The 26,287-nt window shown below is 48.4% G+C and overlaps 1 protein-coding gene across 1 annotated transcript in view; it reads right to left on the bottom strand.

Annotated features, from left to right (window-relative positions):
* Positions 1-18,461: 18,461 nt before the first annotated feature.
* Positions 18,462-26,287, bottom strand: part of LOC138267214 (extracellular calcium-sensing receptor-like) — a 72,158-nt gene continuing 64,332 nt past the window's right edge. The window contains exons 6-7 of the mRNA XM_069216069.1: positions 19,524-19,647; positions 18,462-19,434 (exon numbers count right to left, since the gene is read on the bottom strand). Coding sequence (XP_069072170.1) covers positions 18,503-19,434; positions 19,524-19,647 — 1,056 coding nt within the window. The 3' untranslated portion in view covers positions 18,462-18,502. The remainder of the gene's footprint in view (positions 19,435-19,523; positions 19,648-26,287) is intronic.

The following is a 26,287-nucleotide window of genomic DNA, read 5'->3' as shown; positions in this document are numbered from 1 at the left end:
ATTGGAAAAGTGGTGATAGGGTGCAGCCTGGTGAACAATCTGGTGTCATTGATTGGCTCCTGAGAGAGAGAGCGAGGGTTGTGATAGGTGGTGATAGGAGGCAGCCAGGCGAGGGTTTCATTGATTGGCTCCTGAGGGAGAGCGAGCACATTGAATTTCACATAGCCATTTCCTTTTCCTGCAAATCATTCCTTATTCCATAGTTCTTTATTGGTTCTGTTCCTGTTTATTTTGGGGCGGGTCGACTGCTGCCACATGCTCCTTCAAGTATAACTCACCAGAGGATGGAGGACAGTTCTTTCACCAAAGTGGAAATGGCTTTTTGTTTTCTAGTGGCTCTTTCCACTTTGTGTATATGTCCCTCCCCTGACATGGTGCATTACTTGTGTCCTACTGCTCCTTTTTGTAAGGCTCTACGTTGATCATGTTATCACCTCCCTCCCACGCATGTCTTCCACCTCTCACCCACCCTCCTGCTGTTGTTGCCCTTGTTCCCATCCGTGGCTTCGTCATACCCCTTTTAAGGTCAATCATCTGGCTTGTTAAAGACATCAGGGCCATTCTGAAAGATTTCCGAGAATGTATTCCACCAGTTGCTTACCGTTGGCTTTGTGGTTTGTAATTCACATTTAGTGGCTTTTGTACTTGCTGAGTTTGTCTTAGGCTGTCCAGTTCAGTTCCTTCCTCCCAAGGAGTAAAACCTTTTCAAACCACCTCTCCATCTATTTTTCCACAAGTGCCCCTTTTCTGTAATCAGGGCTGTAAATCTTGTTGTTATCACATATGCTGTGCATACAGAGACAGAGGTCAAATGTCAGACTGTCTTCCAAGGGAGCTTGGTCTATACTTTTCCATCTGAGACTTCCACATGAGCGGAGTTATTTGACAATCTTGCTGGATACAAGTATGGGTGAGTAGGAAAGGGTTTTTGTTTATAACACAACATTTATGAACTGTGCAAGGTATGTCAGAATATATCCGAATTAGCAAATCACTAATGAAGCACATTTCTTATTAATTCTGAAGTGTGTTGGAAATAAATACTTTAATATGATCTGAATAAATCAATACACTAGGTGATACCATTTCACACTAACATTTGTGTGTGTCTGTGCAAATGTTATGGTAATTTCATTTGCTAATGCAATTTCTGTAATGTGTATGGGATGAAGCTGCTCGGATAGACGCATAGGACTGTCAAATTTGCCACTCCTGTTTGGATTCGTGATGGAGACCCTGACAGTATGGGAATGCCATTAGCTACAAGACTAGCGCATATGTCTGGGAGATGTTCAGCACATCAGATCGCAATATACCTAAACATAAACAGGGTGCTGGCAAAGACGTCATTTAGGTGTCCCAGGTGAGACCCCTCGCTTGCCCTTTGCCACCCCCGGCACTGCCTTTGTGACCCCTGGCCTCAGAGGTTGCAGATTCAATACCACGTACAAAGTGGCTGCTCGTCCCTAAGGACTTCCGTTGGGGATCCACTCAGTGTTTTGACAATTTTGTTTTACACTAATAGTGATTATTAATATTTTATTCACTGTTAGTGTTATAAAAATGGAGTACAATTAGCTCGATTATGTCTTTCCGTGGCAGCTGAGGTAAGTAAAATTTGTTTTAAAATGTATGTTGACTTGGTGCTTGCCAGTGAGTGTTTGTGTGAGAGAGTGTATGTAAGTGTGGATGCACAAGAATGTGTGAGAGTGAAAGTGTAGTTCAAAGGACATGTGATGTCACTTCGGCTACCCCCTAGCATTTTGGTGAATTGACATCCATTGGTGCTGGACATGCTAAAGACGTCAGTGACCTTCTGGAGCACACCTCTATTTGACGGGTAAGCTGACCATCTCCAATACTCACAATGACCCCTTTTGACGAGGGTGTTCAGACAACCAGACTCATTCCTCATCTCCTTGCTGTGGGCAGGCAGACACAGTATAGTGGCACCGTCCACACTGACCACACTGTACAAAGAGGGTGGGTTGCAGGTGCCACAACTTGACATGTATTACCATGCCACACATCTGCACCACAGAGTACAAAGACTAGACATTGGAGACTATTAGCAAAAGCGTTTGGTAGCAGAGATGGTGGAATCAGGCCTACTGCCAGAATTATTAATGGAGAGTGCACGTATCTCGAAAGACATCCTATACATAGTTTGACAGACATCAAGAATGGCAACACGTTGTTGCGTTAGGGCTGAAACTGGCCCCATTCCACAGAGAGCTCCCAGTTTGGACGCTGATGCAGATTAGACAAATGATGGACATCATAGCCTTCCAAGCATGAAGGGAGGGCGGTGTGCTGCACTTTGGGACTTCTACCCAGGAGAGACTTTCATAACCTTCAAGGAGACTTGCGAATATTTTACTCTTGGACATTGCCACTTCTTATATGATTTTGGCTTAGACAAGATAGCCAAGTTGACCTGGCCATCTTACCGTGCCATGCCCAAACCTAGACACCCCCTTGGGGTCCAAGTGTCCTGCTGGACAGGGAGGCATTTGATTACACTTATACATAAAGCTATGTGAGCTGATGCAGTGGGTCAGACACCGTGGGCACGCATGACCTGAGACTGGTAGCGGACTTAAAGCAGACCCTGCACCTTAGAATAGAATACACACCCCAGAGCTGCCTACTGGGTAACATTAAAAGGAGGGCCACAAAATATCATTACATTTTTGCACTCAGTGCTGGAGCTGGCGAGACATTGAATCCCCATTACTTGGATGGGTCAAAGAGCTTCCAAGATAGAGCACTGGCACATGGACATACTAGAGTGGTCACCAGCAGAGGAGATCCTTAAGAAGGTCAGCAGAAAGGACAAAAACGTAGATGAGGACTTCACAGTCTAGCAAAATTTATGTAAAACACATCTAGACCCGGGGCATATTTATGAGAAGTGGCGCTGCACCTAGGTCAGCGCCACTTTTCTTACGCCCCTTAGCACCTCCCTAACGCCACCATGGTTGCACCATATTGATAATACAGCACACCATGGCGGTAGTTAGGGTGCATAGCGTCATAATGTTTTAGGCTAGCACTTTGCAGGACTAGTGTCAAAAATTATAATGCTAATCCTGCAAAGCACCCAGAGGCCCATTGTAATAAATGGGAGCCTCTTTTAAATGCCTGCACTTAGTAGGCATTAATAATTCAGATAAAAATGACACAAATGAGTCCCATAGATTCCTTTGCACCATTTCTTTGCCCCCCCCCCCTTACATACATTATGCCTGGGCTGGCATAATGTGACTCAAGGGGTTACAAAGTGGCACAATGCATGCATTGAACCACTTTATAAATATGTCTCTGCCTTTTTCCTCTTCCAACGTCACATAACTGTAAACAAATGGCACTAATGTGGTATTGAATGGCGCAAGGGCTCCATAAATCTGGTCCCCGATGTGGGAAACCCAGATTCAGTGGGAGGTGGGGGAGGGGGTCTTACTTAGCACCAGCAAAGGAAACAGATTACAAGTGTGGATTGATGTGTTGAATCTGGAAGGAACTCTGATGACACTAGTGTATGATGGACAGTTGGAGGTGCATCTTCTCACGTTAAACCCACCATGCCATGTACCTCATACTCAAATAACTGCTGTGTTGTTTGAGAAAACGGATAAATACAGGTTTAAAAATTATGTTGGATCTGCACTTTTAGTACGCAGAGCGGTTCCTTGTGTCGGGACTGAAGGGATTCTGAAGTGCTATACTGATACCTGTCAGGAGGTTTCAAATTATCATGATTTCTAAGATGGTATCGTTTTTCTGAGGTCTCTAACTGTAGAGATTCTCCTCATTTGTTTTTACTTTATAACATTTGTTTGTCTGGTCCAGCATTTTCTAGAACCCTCCTGCACTTTGCTTGTTATCATCCTTTTCATTATTACTTTTAAGTCATGGTTTGCTTGGTCTGTCCCCCAGAATATTCCAATTTATACTAGTATAAGCCTCCAGGATAATTTTGGAAACTCACATTCCTGGTCGATTTGTAGAACAATGCAATTGTTTTTTGTGGAAAAGAGAATCTTACTCTGATGCTAGTGTGTTTTGTAAAGGAGGGAAGCTTGCTCTGATGGAATATGACCTAGCAGAAGCGTAATTGTGGCTCCACCCCTACACATCACAAATACACAATATATATGCACACTCAGCACCACATACTCTGTCTGATCCATCATTATAAATGTAAAGTGTTGCACTTGAACTCTACACTGACAGGACGGGGAGTGTTTGCATTGAAAAAGTTTGAACACCTCTGCTCTATTACTGTACAGTCCAAACCACAAATACGACCTCAATGTCCAATAAAGCGTGATGCTAAAGCTCCAGTGAGGGAAATTCTCTCACAAATCAAGTAGCAGGGAGTAATTGAACCCTGTGTATCAGCTATGACTAATGTTTTTTTCCTGTAGTTAAGCAGGACCATTCTTACAGATTAGCCTTAGATTACAGACATTCAAACAGTCACACACGTACATTTGTCATTCAAAATTCAGATATTATAGCTCTCGTGAACAATATTGTGCACAAAAAATACAAAAAAATGCTGGGTATTTCCAACGGGTGTTCCTGCCAAAATCTAGTGCCTGAAAGTAGGGATCTAAGTGCATTTTCACTGTTATGCACTCAACATCATTTTCGTCGACTTCCCTAAGAGTATCAGAACAGTTAAGGCTTGTTCTCAGCCTGTGTGACATCAGTATTACATAATATTGATCCTGAGGCTTTGTCCTATGTAGATGACATTTTTCCGACAGATAACGATCCTAATTAGGATTCCTTAATTTTGGCAGAACATACATTCCTAACTCTGCTGACTATGCTCACCACATAAAACCACCTTAGATGTAATCCATCCAAATTTGTCAAACAAACACTGAATACCACACCATACTCTATTTCTCAGATCATTACAGACTGACATGCTTGAATCAAAACACTTACATAAGTGTTAACAAACCAAACCTGGTGAACCAGGTTATCCCGGGGCAATCAATTTCACATCAATTTCACATGTGTCACATTCAATGAAGGCAACACAGTACCAATAGCGTACATGCCACACTTATACTCCAATGCTGAAATGTGTTTTGCACCAATGGAACAAATATTGACTGCAGTTCAAATGGCGGCCATCGAGGAGAGGCCACTAAACCAGGGATATCACATTATTATGTTACCCCACTTCCAGCCCTTGAGGCTGTCACCTAAGCCAGTGTTCCAAACACAAAAGCATTACATCAGAGATAGATACAGTGGCCTCCCTCCTTGACTGACACTAACACTGATTATGTTTTTGATCAAAAACTATTGACCCACAAATATCTCTAGCGTGAGCTTGATTGCCCCATGCCTCTTGACCATTACAGATTCATCATTTATACTGATGGTTCAGCTCAACCAGCTCTGGGTACCAAACATCATTACTCCATGGCTTGCACAGCCGTTTGAGGAGTTATGAGGGAGTGCAAGTTTTGCCCTCAGCAGACATACACACAGTCCCTAGGGGTTTGCATAGCACAACTTGCCCTCAGCAGAGCAACATGCAGTCCCTAGGGGATTGCACAACACAACTTGCTGAGCTCATAGCATTGATTTTGACTCTGGAGCATACGGATCCTGAAAGTTCTACATTTATTGTGCACAATTCGTATTATTTGTTCAGCTCTTCAATGAACACTGACTCACACTACTGGCACATCAGTGCATGCAGAGATTCCGAAAGAAACTCCTCCACAAAAAGTATTGTTTTATTTACATTTATATAGAGTTTATTGCACCACACATCATCTCTGGGGCATGGGCATTGTGGACTCTCCCCTCTGCCTTCGATGTGGGAGGGAGGAAGGCACCTGTATAGAGTTGTGTGTCATTCCAACTCTTCTGGAAACGTGTGATATCATGCCTCACTAAAGTACTCTCTTGGGACATCCACCTAGACCCTAAATTAAACCTTCCTAATGTCACAGGCGGACTAGGGGAAACTGCTATAAATGACATTGAATGTTTTAGGACTTACTGTGGCAAAGCAGGATATCGCTCAACTATGGAGGGCTGAAACTCCACCACTGGTGGGCACTTGGAAAATGGGGATTGACCGTTATATGGGCCTGGAAATTGCTGTGTTCCAGGCTCAGGATGCCTTCATAAACACCGGAAGATGTGGCAACACTGGGACGACTACAGGGGGCTAGCTCTGCTCTGATAAGCACATCAGAGCCCCACCTACACACTGAAATCCAATTATTCAGTGTCCCGCCAAAAGAGACTCAGTAGAAAGCCCTTCACTCTGGTAATGATACCCTGTGTTTACATTGCACTTCTTGGCCCTCTTCTAGCTTCTTTAAACATTAAAAATACAAGTGTTACTATTACCAAATGTAATGGTACCCATTTTATCCACCTCGAAAGGACACAATGCTGAGTTGCCCTAGATTGTTTTTCAAACTCAAAACCTGCAAATCAAAGCAGATGTCAGCGATAAGTGTTTAAGTGGCAGCGGCATCTTGATGCCCTTGTGAAATGATGGCTTTTGCTTGTTGGCTGATTATAAGCTGCTCTCATTACAGATGCTAATGTATTTATCTGTGCCTGGCGTGCCCTGATGTGCACAGTGGAATCTTCTTTATGTATCTGAAAACCAGACTTTCAAACTGGTGCAGTGAGATAAAGACCATTCAAAGGGGGTAGGGGAGCATATCTGATGGCAAAGGAAGAACTAGAACTAGGCCTAGATTTATCAAGGGCTCGCCTTGTGTCATGCAACGCAACGCAAGCCCTTAAGTAAGATTTACTATGCCATGCAAAGCCATAGTAGATCTGGAGTAACACAAGGCAGCACAACACTCAATACTACGCGTTGGGAAGGTGTTCCATGGGTGAAACATCGGTGTTCTCGCGCACCCCCCATGGTTTTTGGCACATTCTCATTTTCACTAAGACTAGTAATCCTAGGAATGCGTCAAAACAATATGCCTTCCCAGGTGAGGCGTAACAAAGAGAAATATTTCTGTATTCTGCAGCACACATAGAAAGAGGAAATTCCTCTAGGGATTGCTTTCGTATGTGTCTCTTCCTGCACAAAAACTGTCCTGGCTGTAACGCAGGCACCCTTGCTCCCTACCATAGTGCCTGGCAGCCGCAAGTGCGCCAGCACACAGGGAAATCAGGAATGCAGCTCAATTATTGCTTTATCCCTGTCACGTACAGCAGCAAGTTGTCTTTCTGCATGACTTTTTAGAACATTTGTGCCAACTAAAGTCTAGATACGATGCCCTGCATCAGAGACTCCATTTCCAAAATAGCAATATAGCAAATTGTCAAGTTCTACTCGTGCACTACTCCTAGTTTAAACACTCTGCCTTTAATGAGAACTGGTACAGCATCACCTGTTGTGGCCAGGAATGAGTAACTCCATCTCTAAGATGTGAAGAATCTATTTCACTATTGCAAAATCACTATGCCATGTTCACATCGATGAGAAATGCAGCATCCTACAGGGCAATAAAGCTGTGGAAGACCTTGGGAAGCACCCATACTTCTTATCCACCGGTGCAACAAGTCACCCTTTGTAAGCTATAAGCCAAACCTAAAAACAGAGACCGGTCTACTGACGCAATGGCAAGGGAAGGGTTTAGAGTCCAAAAGTGGCAACAGAGGCCAATTTGGTGTACCAGCATTATTCCAATTAATTCACACTCAATGTTACAAAAATTGTAATCAGTAAAGGGGCAGAACTGCATCAACTAGGCAGAAGATGATCACTGAGATTGAAGTGCATTTAGCAAAATACAAAACTGATTTTCCCAATATTACTTGGAGTAAATGTGCTTTGTATCCTTTCAGTGAACCATGTGCCTTGCCCAAAAATACTGTCTTTGCCACTGACTGGATCCATTCGAGGGCATGCAAATATTCCCTCATAGCCACCGTCCGTTCAATATAACCACGTGGTGTGCCCTTGCTTACAGGGTCAAGGCATCTAAATGGATGGGTTCCGGTACTGTGCGCTCATTTAAATGGGACCAGAGGGACATGATGTTGGCTAATGCGTCTCTGTCGCCGGCTGGGTGAGCAAAAAGGGAGTACAACCAGTGCTTGAAATGTAAAAATAGAAGTGAAGGTACTCAGTACCAGAGTAATTACTCATTTCTAAGAAGTGACTGTACTCTCCAATTAAAAGTATAATGTTTTTCTTGAGAAGTGTAGATAATCTCCCTCTAAAAATTAAAAAGTGCTCGAGAGATGCGTCAGCCTCTACACTACGGCAAATTACCAAGGTTAGAGAAGAAATCAAACACCCGAACCTAGATAACGCAAAGCACATCTGGAGAGCAAAGGCAGCCCGAATATATGGTTGAGGGGACAAGAATAGAAAGCTCCTGCACTGGTTGTCCACACAACCACTAGCTGACAGGGTCATTTCGGAGGTCGCAGACGAGTCTGCGGCGCTCGCTAGGTCCCCAAGTGATATTGCCAAAAGCTTTGCCTCCTATTACACACGATTATACGCGGAGCACCCCAGACCTCCTGCCAAAAGAGAATCCCCTCTTCTGGAAGACATTGTGCTTCCCAGGATCTCACATACATCCAAGGAGATCCTGGATGCAGAACTAACCCTGGCCGAGATCGCGGGGGCGATAAACAGCCTTCCATCAGGTAAAACCCCTGGCCCAGACGGTTTCCCAATGGAACTCTACCACCAATGTAATGATATCCTAAGCCCCCACCTCCTTAAAATGTATGAAGAGGCTGAGAGGGAGGGCCACTTTCCCTCCGGGATCGACCAAGCCACTATTGTAGTAATCTCCAAGACCCAACCCCCGTCGCATTTCTGCTCAGCCTTCCTGACCCATTTCCCTTTTAAATACCGAAATCAAGATGCCGTCAACCGTTCTAGCCACCAGATTGAAGCCTGTGCTTCCCACACTGGTACACTTAGACCAATGCGGGTTTATGCCCTCACGCAGTACTAGACACTGCATTAGACAACTGAACGCTGCCTCGGCACACCGTGAAGTCTAGTCCAGGTCACCTCTAGCTCTAATTCTCCTCGATTTTGAAGAAGCCATTGACACCGTGGACTGGTCCTACTTGGATCAAGTCCTCCAGGGCAATAGGATTGGCCCGAAGTTCCAGGGCCTTGTAAAATTACTTTACTCCAACTCGACGAGACGTGTCCAAATAAACGGGGTGGTCTCAGATCCGTTCCCCATACGCCGCTGTACACGTCAGGGATGCCCTCTATCCCCGTTACTGTTCACACTTCCGATAGAATCCTTGGCGAAACTACTGAGAGAGGAACCCCTAATAGAAGGTTGGGCATGGCCAGAAGGTCCTGAGGATAGGGTGGCATTATATACAGACAATGTCCTCGTTTATTTCTCAAATCCAGCCATAAGTGGCCCTCGGATCTTGCAGCTCCTTGATCTCTTTTCCCAGGCCTCAGGCCTAACTATAAACCCTGGCAAATCCCTCCTGGTCCCCCTGCACCCTTCCAGAGATTGCATTGACTGGCAGTGAAACATTTGGATCCGGCGAAACAATTTAAAGTACCTAGGCATACACATAACCTTGTTACCCGAGCTAGCATGGGAGTTAAACATCTCAACACTTACTAAAAAAATCAAAGAATACCTCCAAAAATGGAGGAACTTACCCCTCAACCTAGTGGGCAGAATAGCACTTTACAAAATGATGATATTCCCCAGAGTTCGATACCTCCTGCAGAACTTTCCACACCCGGATCCTAGGAAGTGGTTCACTGAGATGGAAACGGTGGCGCGTCGGTTTTTGTGGCACGGCTCTCGCCCTAAATTGGCCCTTACCACATGCGGGAGGTCTCAGCATTAGAGGAATTCCGGAAATGGGATAACATTGGAATATCCACCCTAGGAGATGTCTCAGGAGAGTCACACATACGGTCCTTTGAGGAGATCCAAGAAAGCTACTCTCTAAATAAAACCCAACTCCACAAGTATTTACAGCTCAGACATGCACTTCTGGTACATATCCGACCAGGGGACAATATCCCTGACTTGACTGCAGCCCCATGGAGGCAAGGACCTTGATGTGAGACCTGGGCAAGGGAGGAATCTCCCAGCTTTACCGCTCCTTGCTCTTAAACACCACCCCCTCCCTTGAGAATCTTTGCCAGAAATGGGAGGGTTGGGTGGGCCCCATTGAGGAGGCAGACTGGAGAGATGTGTTAATGGCCCCTAGGACCCTGTCCATGACATACCAATTTCGAGTACTCCAGACTCTCTACCTCCACACAGCATACCTCACCCCTAAAAGACTCTTTAGGGCAGGCATGCAGCAGTCAGCCAACTGTCCTCGATGCTCCAGTCCGGACGCTGATGTTTTCCACATGGTCTGGGCATGCCCCGTCATAACGACTTACTGGAAGGCGATTGTAGGGGAGGTCTCGAGGGTCTTGCACTCAGAGGTGGAAATGGCCCCCATTACCCTCCTCCTGGGGGCGATGGGGGAGATGGGACTGAGAAGAGCGGACTGTATCTTTTTGGGAGTGGTATGCCTGGTAGCTAAAAGGGATATCATGACAGAATGGAAGGCAGAGGCAGCTCCCACACTGACCAAGTGGAGGCGAGGTGTGGATTATTGTGCACTATGTGAGAAGCCTGTATATGAGGCCAGAGGATGCCCAAACAAATACAACAAGATATGGGGAATATGGGGGAGCTTGTAGAGTGCCTGGACTGCTGCGGGACAGGCCCCTTCCTTAGCGTATTGGTACAGAGGGGCCCGCCAGTTGGTCGGGACCCACCTGGCCCCCTCACCACAAATGACCAGGGCCCTCACGACACAATAGTGAGACCCAACTATCACCCGGAAGGAAAAATCCATATGTACTGTGTACTAGTGTTCTTGAAATATACAGACCTAAGGTCATGTTACGGTCATCCCAAGATTATATTTTTTGTCATGATGTTTCTGTTTTTTCTTTTTCCCATATGTTCGTATGTTTACGTTGTATTTTCTATTGATCTTTTCTCCATAAAATCAATAATAAAAAAAAAAAGTGCTGATACTCCGTACGGGACAGTACGTGCCCATTTAAAGCACAGAGTACAACTAAAAATACAAAAAATCCAGTTTGTTCACTCGGTGATATAGGTACTAACAATTGCGCCTGTTTGTCTCTGATAATACTGAGTATTACACAAAAACTGACTTTAAATTGCAAATGATGGCGTGGCTTCGGGCGTCAAGATGGCGGTCGCACTCTAAGAGTGCTCTGGACCCCTCCGTCATCCGCCCTACGAAGCTGCCGCTATTCACACTACTGGCGCTGCCCTGGGGGTGCCCATCGGCTCCTGGACCCCAGAGATCCCCCCTGGAACCACCTACGGCATATTTGAGCCGTAATAGCACCAGCCGCGGCTGACTCGAAAAATTCAAGATGGCGGCCGGGAGCGCGGCGCTCGGCCGAACCCGAGGTGGGAGGCTCCCCTGCTGAGGCGGCCGCTCGGTGGAGGACGCCGCGGACGCCGGCCCTGCGATCCGGGGCCCGGGCCCCTTGTGGGCCGATGTGAGGCGAAACGTGTCTGCGGTGAGGAGAGAGGCTCCTGGCGGCCTGGACCCCGCTGCGCATCTGCGCGGGGGCCCGGGAGAAGTGGGGGATATCCCGAGATGCGAGGAGGTCTCCTCCGTCCGGATTGAACGAGGCCCGGGAGTCAAGGAGGGGCCGTGAACGCGACTCCGGCCGCGCTCCTGAGGGGAGCTGGCTCGCCCGGCGGCCGTCCCGAGTGGAGGGATTGGCGCCGGGGACACCGACGCTGTGCCCCGGGATCCGGGCCCCGGAGGATTGGACCGTGAGCACACGAGCGGCGGCTGAAGGACTCTTGGGGGGTCGGACCCTCTGTGCAGGTATGCGGGGCCCTGAAAGATAAAACTGATCTCAACAAAGAGGCTGCCAAGTGAGACATTCCTGCTCCCAGTCATTGACTTTGAGCGCCTGGGGCGGAGTAGGTGGCCCCCCAGAGATCGCTGGCGTTGGGCCCTGGAAGGCGAGGGAGATCCCCCGCCTCTCGGAAGAAAACAAAGGCACCCCAGCACGAGCTTGGCGGGGAGGGAACTCCCGATCAATACAATACAATACAATACATCACAATGGGCGCTTGAATCCAGGAAAGGAATAACCCCACCATCCTGACTGATACCGAGAGACGTCTCAGGCCCCCTGGGGGCGCAGTGCAGGCAACACTTTTCGACTGGCCCCGGACGAGGGGGAGCCGCCGGAGACGCCCTGGACTGCAGGGAGGGCAAGGAGTCCTGCGAGCCCCCGATGACCTGGAGGCACGAGGCGAGACCCGACGCAATGCTGGGCAGTCGCCTGACGGTGTGAGTTAACGGAGTGGAGAGGATCGGTTCCCGTTGGACCCCGGGGGGGTGATTGGGCTGTGCCCACCAGCGTGTGCTCTGATACCCTGCCGGTAGACCCCCTCCGAGGCGGTCCCCTGTCGAAACGGCCCGGCTGCAGGAACCTGGACGAGGTGGATCTGGGTGACAACCGGACACCCCCAACTTCCTGAGACAGAATGGGAAAGGACAAAGCAAACAAACAACCCCCGACCTCCCAACAAAAGATTGACCAGTTCACGATGCCAGCGGGCCCAGAAGAGAAGGGGAACCGCCAGTGGAGGCCCAGCGCTTGACGGAGTGAGCGCCATCCTCCAAGCAATTCAATCATCGCAATCGGCTGTGGAGACCAAAATTGGGGAAGTGCGTGAGGACATGGGCCTTATCAGACAGGACCTCAGAAATGCAGTGAGCCGAATTACTGAGGTGGAGGGCCGGGTCTCCCAGACCGAAGACGAGCTGGCCGATCTTAAAACGAAAGTGGCCCAGCTACAAACACGTACCAGCGAGCTACACCGCCGTGCCGAGGATGCAGAAAATCGATCGAGACGCAACAATCTGCGTTTTATCGGATTCCCGGAGGGCGCGGAGGAGGATAAAGTATCAGAATTTTTGGAGCGCTGGATCAAGACCTGGATACCAGACCAGGCCCTCTCACCCTGGTTTGCAATTGAACGCGCTCACAGAGCCCTTGCACCGCGCCCCCCTCCGGGCGGCCCGAAGCGCCCAATGATCGCACGTTTTTTTAACTTTAAAGATCGAGACAACATCCTTAAAGAGGCGAGACGCTTGGAAGATCTTAAATGGGAGAACCACAAGATCCTGATATTCCCAGACTACACACAGGAGGTTCAGACCCGCCGCCGATCGTATGAGCAAGTCAAACAGAAACTCAGAGCAATGCAACTCTCATACATGCTCCTCTTCCCGGCACGGCTTAAGGTCATCATGGCTGGTAGGGCGTATTTCTTTGAATCTCCGGAGGAGGCATGGGACTGGCTGACCGAGGAGGGCGTTGGAGCCCGAAAGGGAGCCCTGAAACAAGGAGGAGAGCCCGCTCGGGATAGACCCCCCCTTTTGGGGGGACCTCGAAGGAGCCGGAGGCGCACCAGATCTCGAAAAGGGATGCAAGATGGTCTGGCCGCTCCTGGAGGTGGAGGGATGGCTGGAGACTCTGGCTCCCGGGTGGGGGAGATCTCCATCGAGTCCCCAGAAGGGCAGGAACAGATACAAGCCGAGGATGATAGACGTCTGAGCCAGTCCCCGGTGCTTGGCTGAACTGTTACACGGAGTTTTTGCTGTGACACATGGAAGGGATCGGGGAGAACGATCCGCCCTTGCGGGGCCCCTGGGGCGCGTCGTCGGATGACTCGGCAGCCCCCCGGGGTTCGCCAAACAAGATTTGAAGACTTTTCACTTATGATTGCAGAATGATCCGACTGAATGGAGGGGTCCACCACTCCACTCCCAAGACAGTCTTACTGGCTGTTATGTTCTGGTTGGGGTTAGGGGCGACAGATGCTTCCGGGGTGGGAGTATGGGGTGGGGGGCAGTTGGGGGGTGAGAAGTTTGAGTTGGGGTTAGATAGTAGCACTCGGTACAGGTTTAGTACCTCAATGTTATGTTTTAAGCGGTCATCCCTGTTTCCACTGACAGCCACCCAACAAGATATGATACCTCACTGACACAAATCATCTCCTGGAATGTAAACGGGCTCTTAGATAAGATCAAACGATCTGCAGTTTTTAACACCCTCCGCAGATACTCCCCCTCAGTGGTCCTACTGCAGGAAACTCATCTCCTGGGAACTAAATGCCCTATGCTCACACGGGGAGGATTTGATAGGGTTTACCACGCAGGTTTCTCCAGGGGATCCAGGGGAGTGGCCATTCTACTCAGCCGCTCTCTACCTATGGTGATAACATCTACGCTGTCTGACCCACAGGGCAGATTCGTAATTGCTTCAGGGATGCTTCACGGTACACCGCTGAACCTTGTATGCGCATACGCCCCCCCAGCGGGATTCGACGCCTTCCTACTCTCACTCCGCCAGGTGGTAGCGGGACTCCCCCAGGGAACCACATTGATAGGAGGGGATTTTAATGCTGTTCTGGACCCCAGACTGGATATATCCGGGGACATTACCACTGGTAGGGCCTCTCGGGCTGCGAGTCTTAACGGATGGGTGGAGAGCCTCGGCCTCTGCGAGGTATGGAGAACCTGGCACCCTAAAGAACGTCAATACACACACACATCAGCCGCCCACTGGACACATTCCAGAATTGATTTAATATTTATGCCTGCATTAGACGTCATCGGTGTCACGGGGGCTGATATACTGCCACGAGGGGTCTCAGACCACGCACCTGTACGAGTCCGACTGGGTGGGACGGACCCCACCAGGCGCCCATTGTGGCGCCTGAATGCATGGTGCTTACAAGACAACGAATATACCCTTGAAATAAGAGACTGCCTTGCTCAATATTTTGAGTTGAATTTGGGAACGGTCCAGTCCCCAGGTATAATATGGGCTGCCGGCAAAGCCACACTAAGAGGGCATGCCAAGTGTCTTCTTCATGCACGTGAACGCGCTCGGGACTCAAGAGTGTCTGAGTTGGAGGCTGAGGCGCTGAATCTGGAGCGCCAACAAACGACCTTATCCTCGGCCTCTATTCTGAGACAACTTACTAGGACCCGAGAGGAAATCAGACATTTGGTCCTTGAGTCAGCAAAACACATTTGGAGAGCATCGGCCGCCCGAATATATGGCTGGGGGGACAAGAATGGAAAATTCTTGCATTGGCTAGCCACACGCCCCCTGGCCAATAGAATCATACCTGAGATTAGAGACGACTCAGGTGCTCTTTCCAAAGCGCCCATCGAGATAGCTCAGAGCTTTGCCTCTTACTATGCACGCCTATACGCAGAGCACCCTCGGCCCACCATTGAAAGGGAATCCCCCCTCCTGAACGACATAACTCTTTCCAGAGTCTCCCAGACGGCCAGGAGCAGTATGGATGAGGCAATTAGCCTCACAGAAATAACCAGCGCGATTGCCAACTTGGCATCAGGCAAGACCCCATGTCCTGATGGATTCCCACCAGAGTTATATAAGAAATGCAGCGATATTCTGGCTCCACATCTGCTCAACATGTACGAAGAAGCTGAGCGGAAGGGCCACTTCCCTCCTGGGATTGACCTAGCGACAATAGTAGTGATCCCCAAGACACAACCCCCGTCGCAACACTGCTCGGCATACCGACCCATTTCACTCCTGAACACTGAAGTCAAGGTCCTAGCCTCAATCCTCGCCTCAAGACTAAGAGACGCCATACCCACACTGGTGCATCCTGACCAATGTGGCTTTATGCCTGCCCGTAGCACTAGACACTGTATTAGGAGATTACACCTAGCGTTGGCGCATCAAAAGACCCTGTCTCGAGCCCCTCTGGCTTTGCTTCTACTCGACTTCGAGAAAGCCTTTGACACGGTAGACTGGTCTTACCTCGAAAACGTCCCACAAAGCAACGGCCTTGGGCCCAGATTCCGAGGATTGGTGAAGCTACTTTATTCTAATCCCACAGCACATGTCCAAGTAAACGGAGTAATCTCAGACCCATTCCCTATCGGCCGTGGCACCAGGCAGGGATGTCCATTATCCCCCTTGCTTTTTGCATTAACAATAGAGCCTCTGGCGAAAATGTTAAGGGAAGATCCGCTGATAGAGGGCTGGTCCTGGCCCGTCTGCCAAGAGGACCGCGTGGCACTGTACGCGGATGACGTCCTGCTGTACATCTCAAACCCAGCCAAAAGTGGCCCCCGCATTCTACAAATTGTAGATCTCTTCTCGGATGCCTCAGGACTGACCCTGAACCCTAGTAAGTCCTTGCTGGTCCCTCTCCATCAATCTCGAGACTGCATAGACTGGCAGCAAAACATTCCAATACGAAGAAATAGTTTTAAATACCTGGGCGTGCATGTCTCCTTGCTCCCTGAACTAACATGGGAGCTTAACATCACACCATTAACCAAAAGAATAAAAAATGACCTCCAACGTTGGAGTGACCTCCCCCTTAACTTGTATGGGAGAATCGCTCTTTACAAGATGATGGTTCTCCCCAGACTTCTTTACCTCCTCCAGAACTTCCCTTACCCTATCCCCATCCCCATGAGATGGTTCAGGGAAATGGACTCACAGGCACGCCAATTTTTATGGAATGGCTCCTGTCCTCGATTGGCGCTTAAAACATGCCAGAGGGACATTTCTGAGGGGGCATTGTGAATGTCCAACATCCATTACTACCACCTAGCAACGCAAATACTAGTGATAAATGATTGGGTAGGGGGTGGATGGACAGATCCGGCGTATCGATTAGAACTTCAGACCATGAGTTATCCAAAGATCTTTGATGCTCTGTATGGAGGCCCGATCTCGCGTGGGACCCCGGCGGTGACTGGAGTGGTACTGCGGGGTTGGCGGACGGCCCAAAAGGTGACAGGGTGGTGGGGACGCCTCACCCATCAGACTCCACTATGGCAGGGAATACACTTAAGAGAGATAGCGAGATTGGAGGGATTCCAGAAGTGGGACAACATTGGTATTTCTACACTAGGCGATGTATGGGATGGCTCACATATGCGCTCTTTTGAAGACCTCTCACTAAATAAGACGCAATTCCATAAGTATCTCCAGATCCGCCACGCCTTGCTGACAGAAATCCGGACAGGGGATAACATACCTGAATATAGCCCTATGGAGGCGAAAGCCCTGATGGGGAGCCTAGGTAGAGGAGGTGTCTCCCAGATATATCGCTCGTTGGTTGCCACCACTGGTGCTGCCATGGAGGGACTCCGTCAGAGATGGGAAGGGTGGGTGGGTCCTATGGAAGAGGTAGACTGGAACGAAGCATTGGCAGCTCCACACACTTTAACGATGACGACTCGTCTCCGTCTAATACAGACTTACTATCTCCATACTGCTTACCTAACACCCGTCAGGTTGTTCAGGGCAGGTCTCCGTGACGCAGCTGACTGTCCACGATGTGGGGACCCAGACGCTGACTTTTTCCACATGGTATGGTCCTGCCCAATTATTAAAGCTTACTGGGGGGCTGTTATCATGGAGATCTCAACGGCCTTACAATCTGACATCGAGTTGACGCCAATGCTGCTCCTATTGGGGATCATGGGTGACACTGGACTGAGGAGAGCGGAATGGACCTTTCTGGGGGTGGCATGCTTAGTGGCCAAAAGAGACATAATGACGGACTGGAAAGCCCAAAACGAACCAGCTTTGACTAAATGGAAAAGAGGAGTGGATTGGTGTGCTCAACGTGAAAAACTCGTTTACGAGGCCAGAGGGTGCCCGAATAAATATGATAAGGTTTGGGGGAAATGGGATGCCACTACACTCAACCTCCCTGCATTGTCGACTGGCCCAGCACCAGAAAGAACCTAAACGGGCTTCCCCCTCCCCCCTTTAAAGGGTGGTAACAAGCATGGGATACTTTACGGAGAGATGCATAATCTTCACACACAGTGTATTGTCTGAGACTAGGGATTGACCATTGTTTGGTGCACGTTGGCACCCAATTACATGTATGTATTTCGCCTTATTTTTTGCAAAACCAATAAAAATGTCTTTATCAAAAAAATAAATTGCAAATGATAAACTGCATGCACTTTCAACTTCTAGAGGCTACGTTGGGTTCAAATGAAAGTCAATGCATTGACAATTTAAACTGCTTTGCTGATACATCACTAAACTAGTGATGCACATTTTATAAAGTCTAGTCCGCAATTTTCTCTTTCTTTCATGACTCAGTGACACTGGCCACCATTAGTGATGCTTTAAGATGTATTTCAATTGTCATAAATGTTTGTGCGACTACAAATGTATAACAGTTAAAGAGCACACAAGCTTGTTTTATTCAACCGAAGAATCATTAGAACATACAGAATGAATACTCAGATAAATCTACTGCGGGATTTAAGCTTGTTATCACTAACAACACTGTACATTATGCTATCTGATTTACATGCAACCTTTACATGCCGTCTACACAAGTGAATCATTAACAAACTTTAATTTCACACATGATTTTTAAGTTACTTTAATATTGTTTTGTTTTCCTTTCATTTCTTTGCCCATCAAATGTTCCTTTGTATTCACTTCAGGCTTTAAGAGGATCACGTAACATTTTATGATAAATATACAGAAAAGCAATGCAAAAGCTGAAGACAAAATGGCAAATATCTCCATGGCCACCATGTACTTTCCCTTGGTGCTGAGGTAGGCTGGAATAAAGGAGATCCAAACGCTTAGGAACGCAAGCATGCTGAATGTGATAAATTTAGCATCATTGAAGTTGCTTGGCAGATTTCTAGCTAGGAAGGCAACTAGGAAACTTATAGATGCGAGAAGTGCGAGATATCCCAGCATGCACCAGAAAGCAATAGGTGATCCTTCATTGCACTGAACTACTATCTGTCCTGGGTGAACATTGATGTTGTATTCTGAGAATGGAGGGGTGAAAATTGTCCAAGTGACACAAAGGAAAACCTGAATGAGCGTGCAGGCACTAATGATTGAGTAGGACAATTTGGGACCAACCCACTTCCTCAAGTCACTGTTGGGTTTTGTAGCATTGAAGGCGATGACCACCATGACGGTTTTAGCCAAAATGCAGGAGACACAAAGAGCAAAAATGATACCAAATGTAGCCTGGCGAAGGAGGCACTTCTCTGGAGTGGGATAACCGATGAATGTCAATGAGCAGAGAAAGCAGAGGGTGAGCGACAAAAGCAGGAGGTAGCTGAGGGAGCGGTTGTTGGCCTTCACAATTGGAGTGTGCCGCTGATGGATGAAGAGTGCCAAAACTGCTAGAGGGAAAATTGAGGAGAAGATAGTGGTTGCTGCTAGAGTGAGGCCTAAAGGTTCTTCGTAGGACAGAACCTCAATAGTTCTTGGTATACACTGGTCTTGTTTCGCATTCGGCCACTGATCCCAAGGACATTTGATACACTCAGTAGAATCTGAAAGGAAAAAACAAAATGCACTTCTTAAAGCAGTACCGCAACATAACTTTCAACGTGCATTGCTAAATAAATTTAGATTTATATACCAGTTTGGTTTGAAATTTCTCCCTGGGGGCATGGCACACAGAGGAAGCAGCATGCAGGTTCTCCTTCGCTTGCCATTTTTCTGGACCCTGGGGCACAGCTAGGAGTACATACAGAGAGTGGTACCTGAAATAGTATTCAGACAATCTTCATGTAATACACTTATTTCACAGATCGCAATGTATCATATAATATTATAATAGGCACGCCATGTAGACATTTGAGAAGAATATGTTAACATTTTCATCTGTGTGCAAACGTCTTTGAGAATGTGAGGAGTATCTCCGGACCAATTTCCAAAACATCACCACTCAAAGGAACCCACAGCGTGGACCTACAGTGGATGTGTGCTGTTGGTGTGCCCCGTGCGTGCCACAGGCAAGACTGTTGGTGCCAGTCCATGCCTGGACTGTACCCAGGGCCAGGAAACATCATCCCCTTCCCACTGCTACCCTGCAGCTACCCCCCACATCTTCAACCCCAGCTGCCACTCCTTATGCTGTTGACATGTCCCACCAACACTGAGGGAACATTCTATTGCACTTCCCTCATATTTTCATGTACTTATACACACACACATCATGGCACCTTCACCAACGGCACCCAAATCCCTCACGCTCACAGTGTTGCAACCACCCCCACAACACTCCACATTCACATGTATGCTCCTCAACAAATGCTCACTCACCAAACACACCACTGAGATATGGGACTTGCTGCACAACAGTGCCTCAGATCTACTTTTCCTCACATAAATCTAGTTATTCACTGTATCCGCACCTGACATCACCACAGCCCCCCCACCCTAGGTTACAAGATTCGCAGGAAGCGCAGACTTCACAATCACAGAAGGGAATTGCATTCTTCCACAAGAATGCCATCTGCTGCATCAACACCATGGACTTATCATCTTCTAGCTTCAAACCCCTGTTTTTCAAGCTCCACGTCACAGCCAACTTCAACCTATGTACCACCTGAACCACAGAACTACTTCACTGCAACCATCACAGAGTTTGTCACCCTTCACACTAGCAATTACATAGAGATCTGAACTCCCACCTGGAACACAACACCAACTCCCAAATCAAAATCATTCATCATAAACATTGGACGTCTGGGCCTCACCCAATGAGTAAATGGACCTACCTGCATCACTGGACACCTCCTGCTCACCCTTTTCACCATCTTTGACAACAATCAAGACGAAGAGCCCTCGACAGTTAACAGGACTGACCACATCCTCATCAAGTTCAGCATCCCCGTCCAGGGCAAATGCACATGTACTATTATCAGAACAACCTGCAAAAACTGGAGCAGCATCCCTCTCAACACCCACCAATCCAAACACACCAACAGCCTCACCAAAGCCATCAAGAAATTCAGCTATTGAATAACCTCTTTGCTGACTCTCTGGACCCCTTCAAACTCAGCAATGCAACAAGATCTATACCACAAGACAGTTGGTACACAGAGGAACTCAGACAGATTAAATGCTGCTACTAATAACTCGAGTGCAAATGGAGAATAAGCCACAATAATGCTGAAGAAGGCACCTTCAGAACCACTCTGGGAGGCTACCGCCATATGACCCAGACCAGCAGATATGCTGCTCTGGCCAGACCACATTGATTCCAGCACCAACAGAAGTATGAGTGTGTGAAAAAATCTGCTCTGCTGACAGAGTTCCTGGAGCTTTGAACACTCTGCACTTCATTTGGAGAGCAGAATTCTGGCAAAACTCTGCCAACTACCATGTGGCAGAAACTTTCTCACGCGCAGCTCGACATTGTCGAGTTGGTAAGCACAAGCGGGAATTTCCATCCCAAGTGTGATTTTTGGGTGCTAGAATGCCTCCTTTCAAGATTTGTCAATGCAGGTATTCGCACAGGTCACAACCGTTCATGTGACAAAGCTGTTGCTCGAGTAGAAAATCCACTTGAGCTGCAGAAAAAGGTGCACCCTTGGGCACCCTGTGTGGTGCCATTTGCACTGATTGTACAGCGCAGAAGAAGTTCCCGTCACTAAATATCAGCTTGAGTGGTGCGATGTGTCCAAATTCCGCCCCTTGAGGAACTCCAGAGAACCTCGCTGAGTTTTTATGTAACTCCATGGAATTCTGCAAAGTGAAACTTCATGTGTTGGGCCCAGTCCGGAACAAAAGCAAAGAACTCTTTGCCATTGTGAAATAATTCACTTCACTGGTGACTTCTTCTAACTCAATCACCCCCTTGCATGACCTCTGTAACAATCTCTTTCATTTCTTCAGCAACAAATCACCACAAATGACAGCAACTTCAATTTAAAACTGGACCCAAAAGACCTCGCCAAACACCTCTCGATCATATGCAAAAAACAACACTAACCACATGGCTCATCATCACCCTAGAAGAAATCACCACCACCAGAAAGCCCATCCACTTAGTTCCCTATTGAACCCCTGTCCCCACCACACCTACTCCAGAGGACCGCAACATATGAGTGCCATCCTCAAAACCATTCTGAATGCCTCCACCTCTTCTGTGACTTTTCCAGATGTTTGAAACATGTAACTGTCCTCTCATGGCCGAACGAAGAAACCCTCTGTGGGCCCACTCTATGCTTGCCACTATAAACCAAACTCAGACTCCAAGGACATGCACTCAGATAGATCAACTTCTTCTTGATTTGAAGGACCCACTCAGTTAGCCTGCCACTATACACAGTGGAAAACTGCAACTTCATCTGAGGAGTTCCGCAAGGATCCACCCTGAGCCTAACCCTCTTCAATGCACAGCTCATTCCCTCTCTTACAGACAAGACTACCAGTGCCTAGATCACATTTGTTGATTTTATGGCTAGAATCACCCACTGGAGGAAGAATAACTGCTTGAAGCTGGATACCAATATGACCAAAATTGTGATCTTTGGGAACAGCACTTCATTGTGTGATTCCACCTGGTGCTAATGGAGCTAGGACTGACAGCAAACCCCACCACCCATGCCAAAAAGCTCAGGAAAATCACACATTTCCTTGTCACAAGTAAGCGGGGCTACGGGAATACCTTTCGTGCTGTTGTTAAAAATTGGATTGTTAGCTGATTGGGGTATAAGCCCTGGTCAGGCAGCAACCACCATCTTAATTATGGCAAGGCACAAGCAAACTGCAAAGTAACCTGTGCTGAACCCTCCAGTAGTGTGGCTATCTCTAAAGTATTTGTGCAACACTTCAAACAGTGAAAACACCACACATGAAGATCCCAAACCCGGTTAGAACAATAAACCTTAATTTAATAAATGAAACAAGAGTAAAATGACACAAATCCAATCAGGAGAACCAGAGCTAGGAATTTTAAACCTTTTTTAGAGAAAATAGTGCCAAAAAGCGTAAGGCATCAACTGTAGAAATCTGATCGCGCTGGACCGGGATGAAGTCACAAGTTCAGGTCCACCACAAAGAAGCACGGGCCGGCTACTGAAACCCAGTTAGGTCTGCTGAACAGAGTACCTTAAATCCTGAGATAGTGAGTGCTGAGTGGATCTTTGTCGAAGATGTGTTATGCAGTCGAGGCAATGCATGGGTTCAAGATGCGGCGAGGCTGTGATGCGATGTCCTGTTGTGTCGACTTCAAGGATCACATTGATGAGGGCTTGGGATGCGAAGCCCAGAGTCAGGGTTTCGGTGCATATCAAGGAAGTGGCGCTCAGTCAGGATGATGCACTGGATATGGAACTGTGAGGCGGAATGCAGAGTCCATCATCGCTGCCATCAATGATAGATTTAAGGGCATGTGCTGAGAATGGATCGTGCAGTGGCAGGTGATGCAGGCTGCGGCAGCGCAGGGCTTCTGCTACAGTTCTGTTCATTGCAGTGCAGTGATGCTTCGATATTGCTTGTTTGCATTGCGCAGCAGAGGAGATGCGCCTCTTCTGCTGGATCCGTAGAGGCTGGCAGAGCACCTTAGACCTACTTCCAAAGGTCCAGGACAGGTGTGGCACCGCTTGCCAGGGTAGACTCACAGTTGGCAGAGTCTGGGTGCAGATACAATGTTGTTGGAAGCCTGTTATCGCCATACAACTTGAACATTGGAAACCAGCCAACTAGCCTGTGGAGTCAATCTGGCTTCGGAAGTCAAGAGATGCAGGTCCAGTCCTTCTCACCAAGGCAAGAGGGCAGCAGGCAGCAGGACAGCCCAGCAAAGCAGGAGTCCAGCAGAGTGCAGTCCAGTAGAGTGGCAGTCCTTCAGCAGCACAGCAGTCCTTCTTCCAGGCAGAATATCCACCGGTTTTTGAAGTGTAATGGTGTAGTGGTGTCTGAGGTCCTTCCTTTCTACACAGCTGTGCCTTTGAAATAGGCAAAGACTTCCACAGGAAAGCTTGTGAAGTGCACTGTTTCCCTGCTTTCCCTGTGTGGCTCCAGACTAATTATAGGGGATATGCAGTCCTTTGTTTGGAGACAGGACACAGTCTATTCGGGTGTAGGAAAATGCCACTGCTGGCATGGTTACCCCTTAACCTTTTGCCTTTTGTTGATGCCAGCTTTAATTTAAAGTGTGCTGGGACCCTGCTAAACAGGCCCCAGCACCAATGTTCTTTCCCTAAAACTGTACCTTTGTCTCCACAATTGGCACAGCCCTGGCACACAGTTAAGTCTCTGGTACTAAGGGCCCTGTGGCCAGGGAAGGTCTCTAAGGGCTGCAGCATGTCTTATGCCACCCTGGGGACCCCTCACTCAGCACATGCACACTGCCTCACAGCTTGTGTGTGCTGGTGGGGAGAAAAAGACTAAGTCGGCATGACACTTCGCTCAGAGTGCCATACCCACAACCCACTGCCTGTGGCATAGGTATGTCACCCCTCTAGCAGGCCTTACAGCCCTAAGGCAGGGTGCACCATACCACAGGTAAGGGCATAGCTGTATGAGCACTATGCCCCTACAGTGTCCAAGCCAATTCTTAGACATTGTAAGTGCAGGGTAGCCATGTAGAGTATATGGTCTGGGAGTTTGTTAAACACAAACTCCACAGTTCCATAATAACTAAACTGAATACTGGGAAGTTTGGTGTCAAACGTCTCAACACAATAAATCCACACTGATGCCAGTGTGGGATTGATTGAGAAATGCACACAGAGGGCATCTTAGAGATGCCCTCTGCATGCCAGTCCAACTGCTAGTGCTAGGCTGACTGGTCTCTGCCAGCCTACCACTTCCAAACCAGTTTCTGGCCACATGTGGTGAGTGCCTTTGTCACTCTGTGACCAGGAACAAAGCCTGTCCTGGGTGGAGGAGCTTCACACCTCCCCCCTGCAGGAACTGTAACACCTGCTGGTGAGCCTGAAAGGCTCAAGCCTGGAGTTACAGTGCCCCAGGGCGCTCCAGCTAGTGGAGATTCCCGCCCCCCGGACACAGCTCCCACTTTTGGCGACAAGTCCAGCTCGATAATGAGAAAAACAAGGAGGAGTCACCCCCTCAGCCAGGTCCACCCCTAAGGTGACCAGAGCTGAATTGACCCTCTCCTTAAAAAAACTCCATCTTGTTTTGGAGGATTTAGCCCAATGTGAATAGGGATGTGCCCCCCACCCCCAAAGGGAGGAGGCACAAGGAGGGTGTAGCCACCCTCAGGGACAGTAGCCATTGGCTACTGCCCTCCATCCCTAACACACCCCTAAATTTAGTATTTAGGGGCAACCCTGAACCCAGGACATCAGATTCCTGACAACCTACAAAGAAGGACTGCCTAGCTGAAAAACCCAGCAGAGAAGAAGGAAGACGACAACTGCTTTGGCCCTACCGGTCTGTCTCCAACTCCAAAGAACCTGCACCAGCAACACATCCTGCTGGCCCACCGACCACTGCCGACTCAGAGGACTGCCCTGCCCTACAAAGGAAAAAAATACCTCCAGTGGACAGCAGACCTGTCCAACCAAGCAAGAAGAAACCATCTGTAAAGGGACTCTCACCTCACTCCAGAAACAATAGTGCCCACCACTCTGCACCCAACACCCCTGGCCTGTGTCCATAGAAATCAACGACTCAGAGAGGATCGCCAGGTGACTCCGACGACATGCCCACTCTGGGCTAACCGATCTGCTCCCCCACAACGATGCCTGCAGAGGGAATACCGAGGACACCCCTGACCGCTACTGCCCGGGAAGAAGAAACCTGATGCCTGGAAGAAGCACTGCACCGCAGCCCCCAGGCCCATAAAGAACCAACCACCGGTGGAGCAGTGACCAGCAGGCGGCCCTCACCCTTGCCCAGTTGGTGGCTGGCCCCAGAAGACCCCCTCTGCCCCACATGCAACATCTGAGTGACCCATGGGTCCAATGAAATCTATTACAAACCAGACACCTTGTTTGTCCACTGCACCTGCCCACCCCTGTGCCGCTGAGGGTGTGCTTTGTGTGTCTACTTGGGACCCCCCCAGTGCTCTACTAAACCCCCCTGGTCTGCGCCCCGAGGATGCAGGTACTTTCCTGCCAGCGGACTAGAACCGGAGCACCCCCTGTCTCCTGGCACCTATGTTATTTGGGCCCCTCTTTGACCTCTGCACCTGACCAGCCCTGTGTTTCTGGTGCTGGATGTTTGGGGTTGACTTGAACCCCCAACGGTGGGCTACCTATGCCCCGGAGACTGAACTTGTAAGTGCTTTACTTACCACATTAACCTAACTGTACTTACCTCGCCCAGGAACTGTTGAATTTTTCAGTGTCCACTTTTAAAATAGCTTATTGCCATTTTATGCCAAACTGTGTACATTACTGTTTTGATTCAAAGTCCTATCTACAC

The sequence above is a fragment of the Pleurodeles waltl genome, chromosome 12 (genome assembly GCF_031143425.1).
Source record: "Pleurodeles waltl isolate 20211129_DDA chromosome 12, aPleWal1.hap1.20221129, whole genome shotgun sequence".
Lineage (NCBI taxonomy): Eukaryota > Metazoa > Chordata > Amphibia > Caudata > Salamandridae > Pleurodeles > Pleurodeles waltl.
Note: the sequence above shows the minus strand (reverse complement) of the source record. Positions and strands in the feature narration are given on the sequence as shown.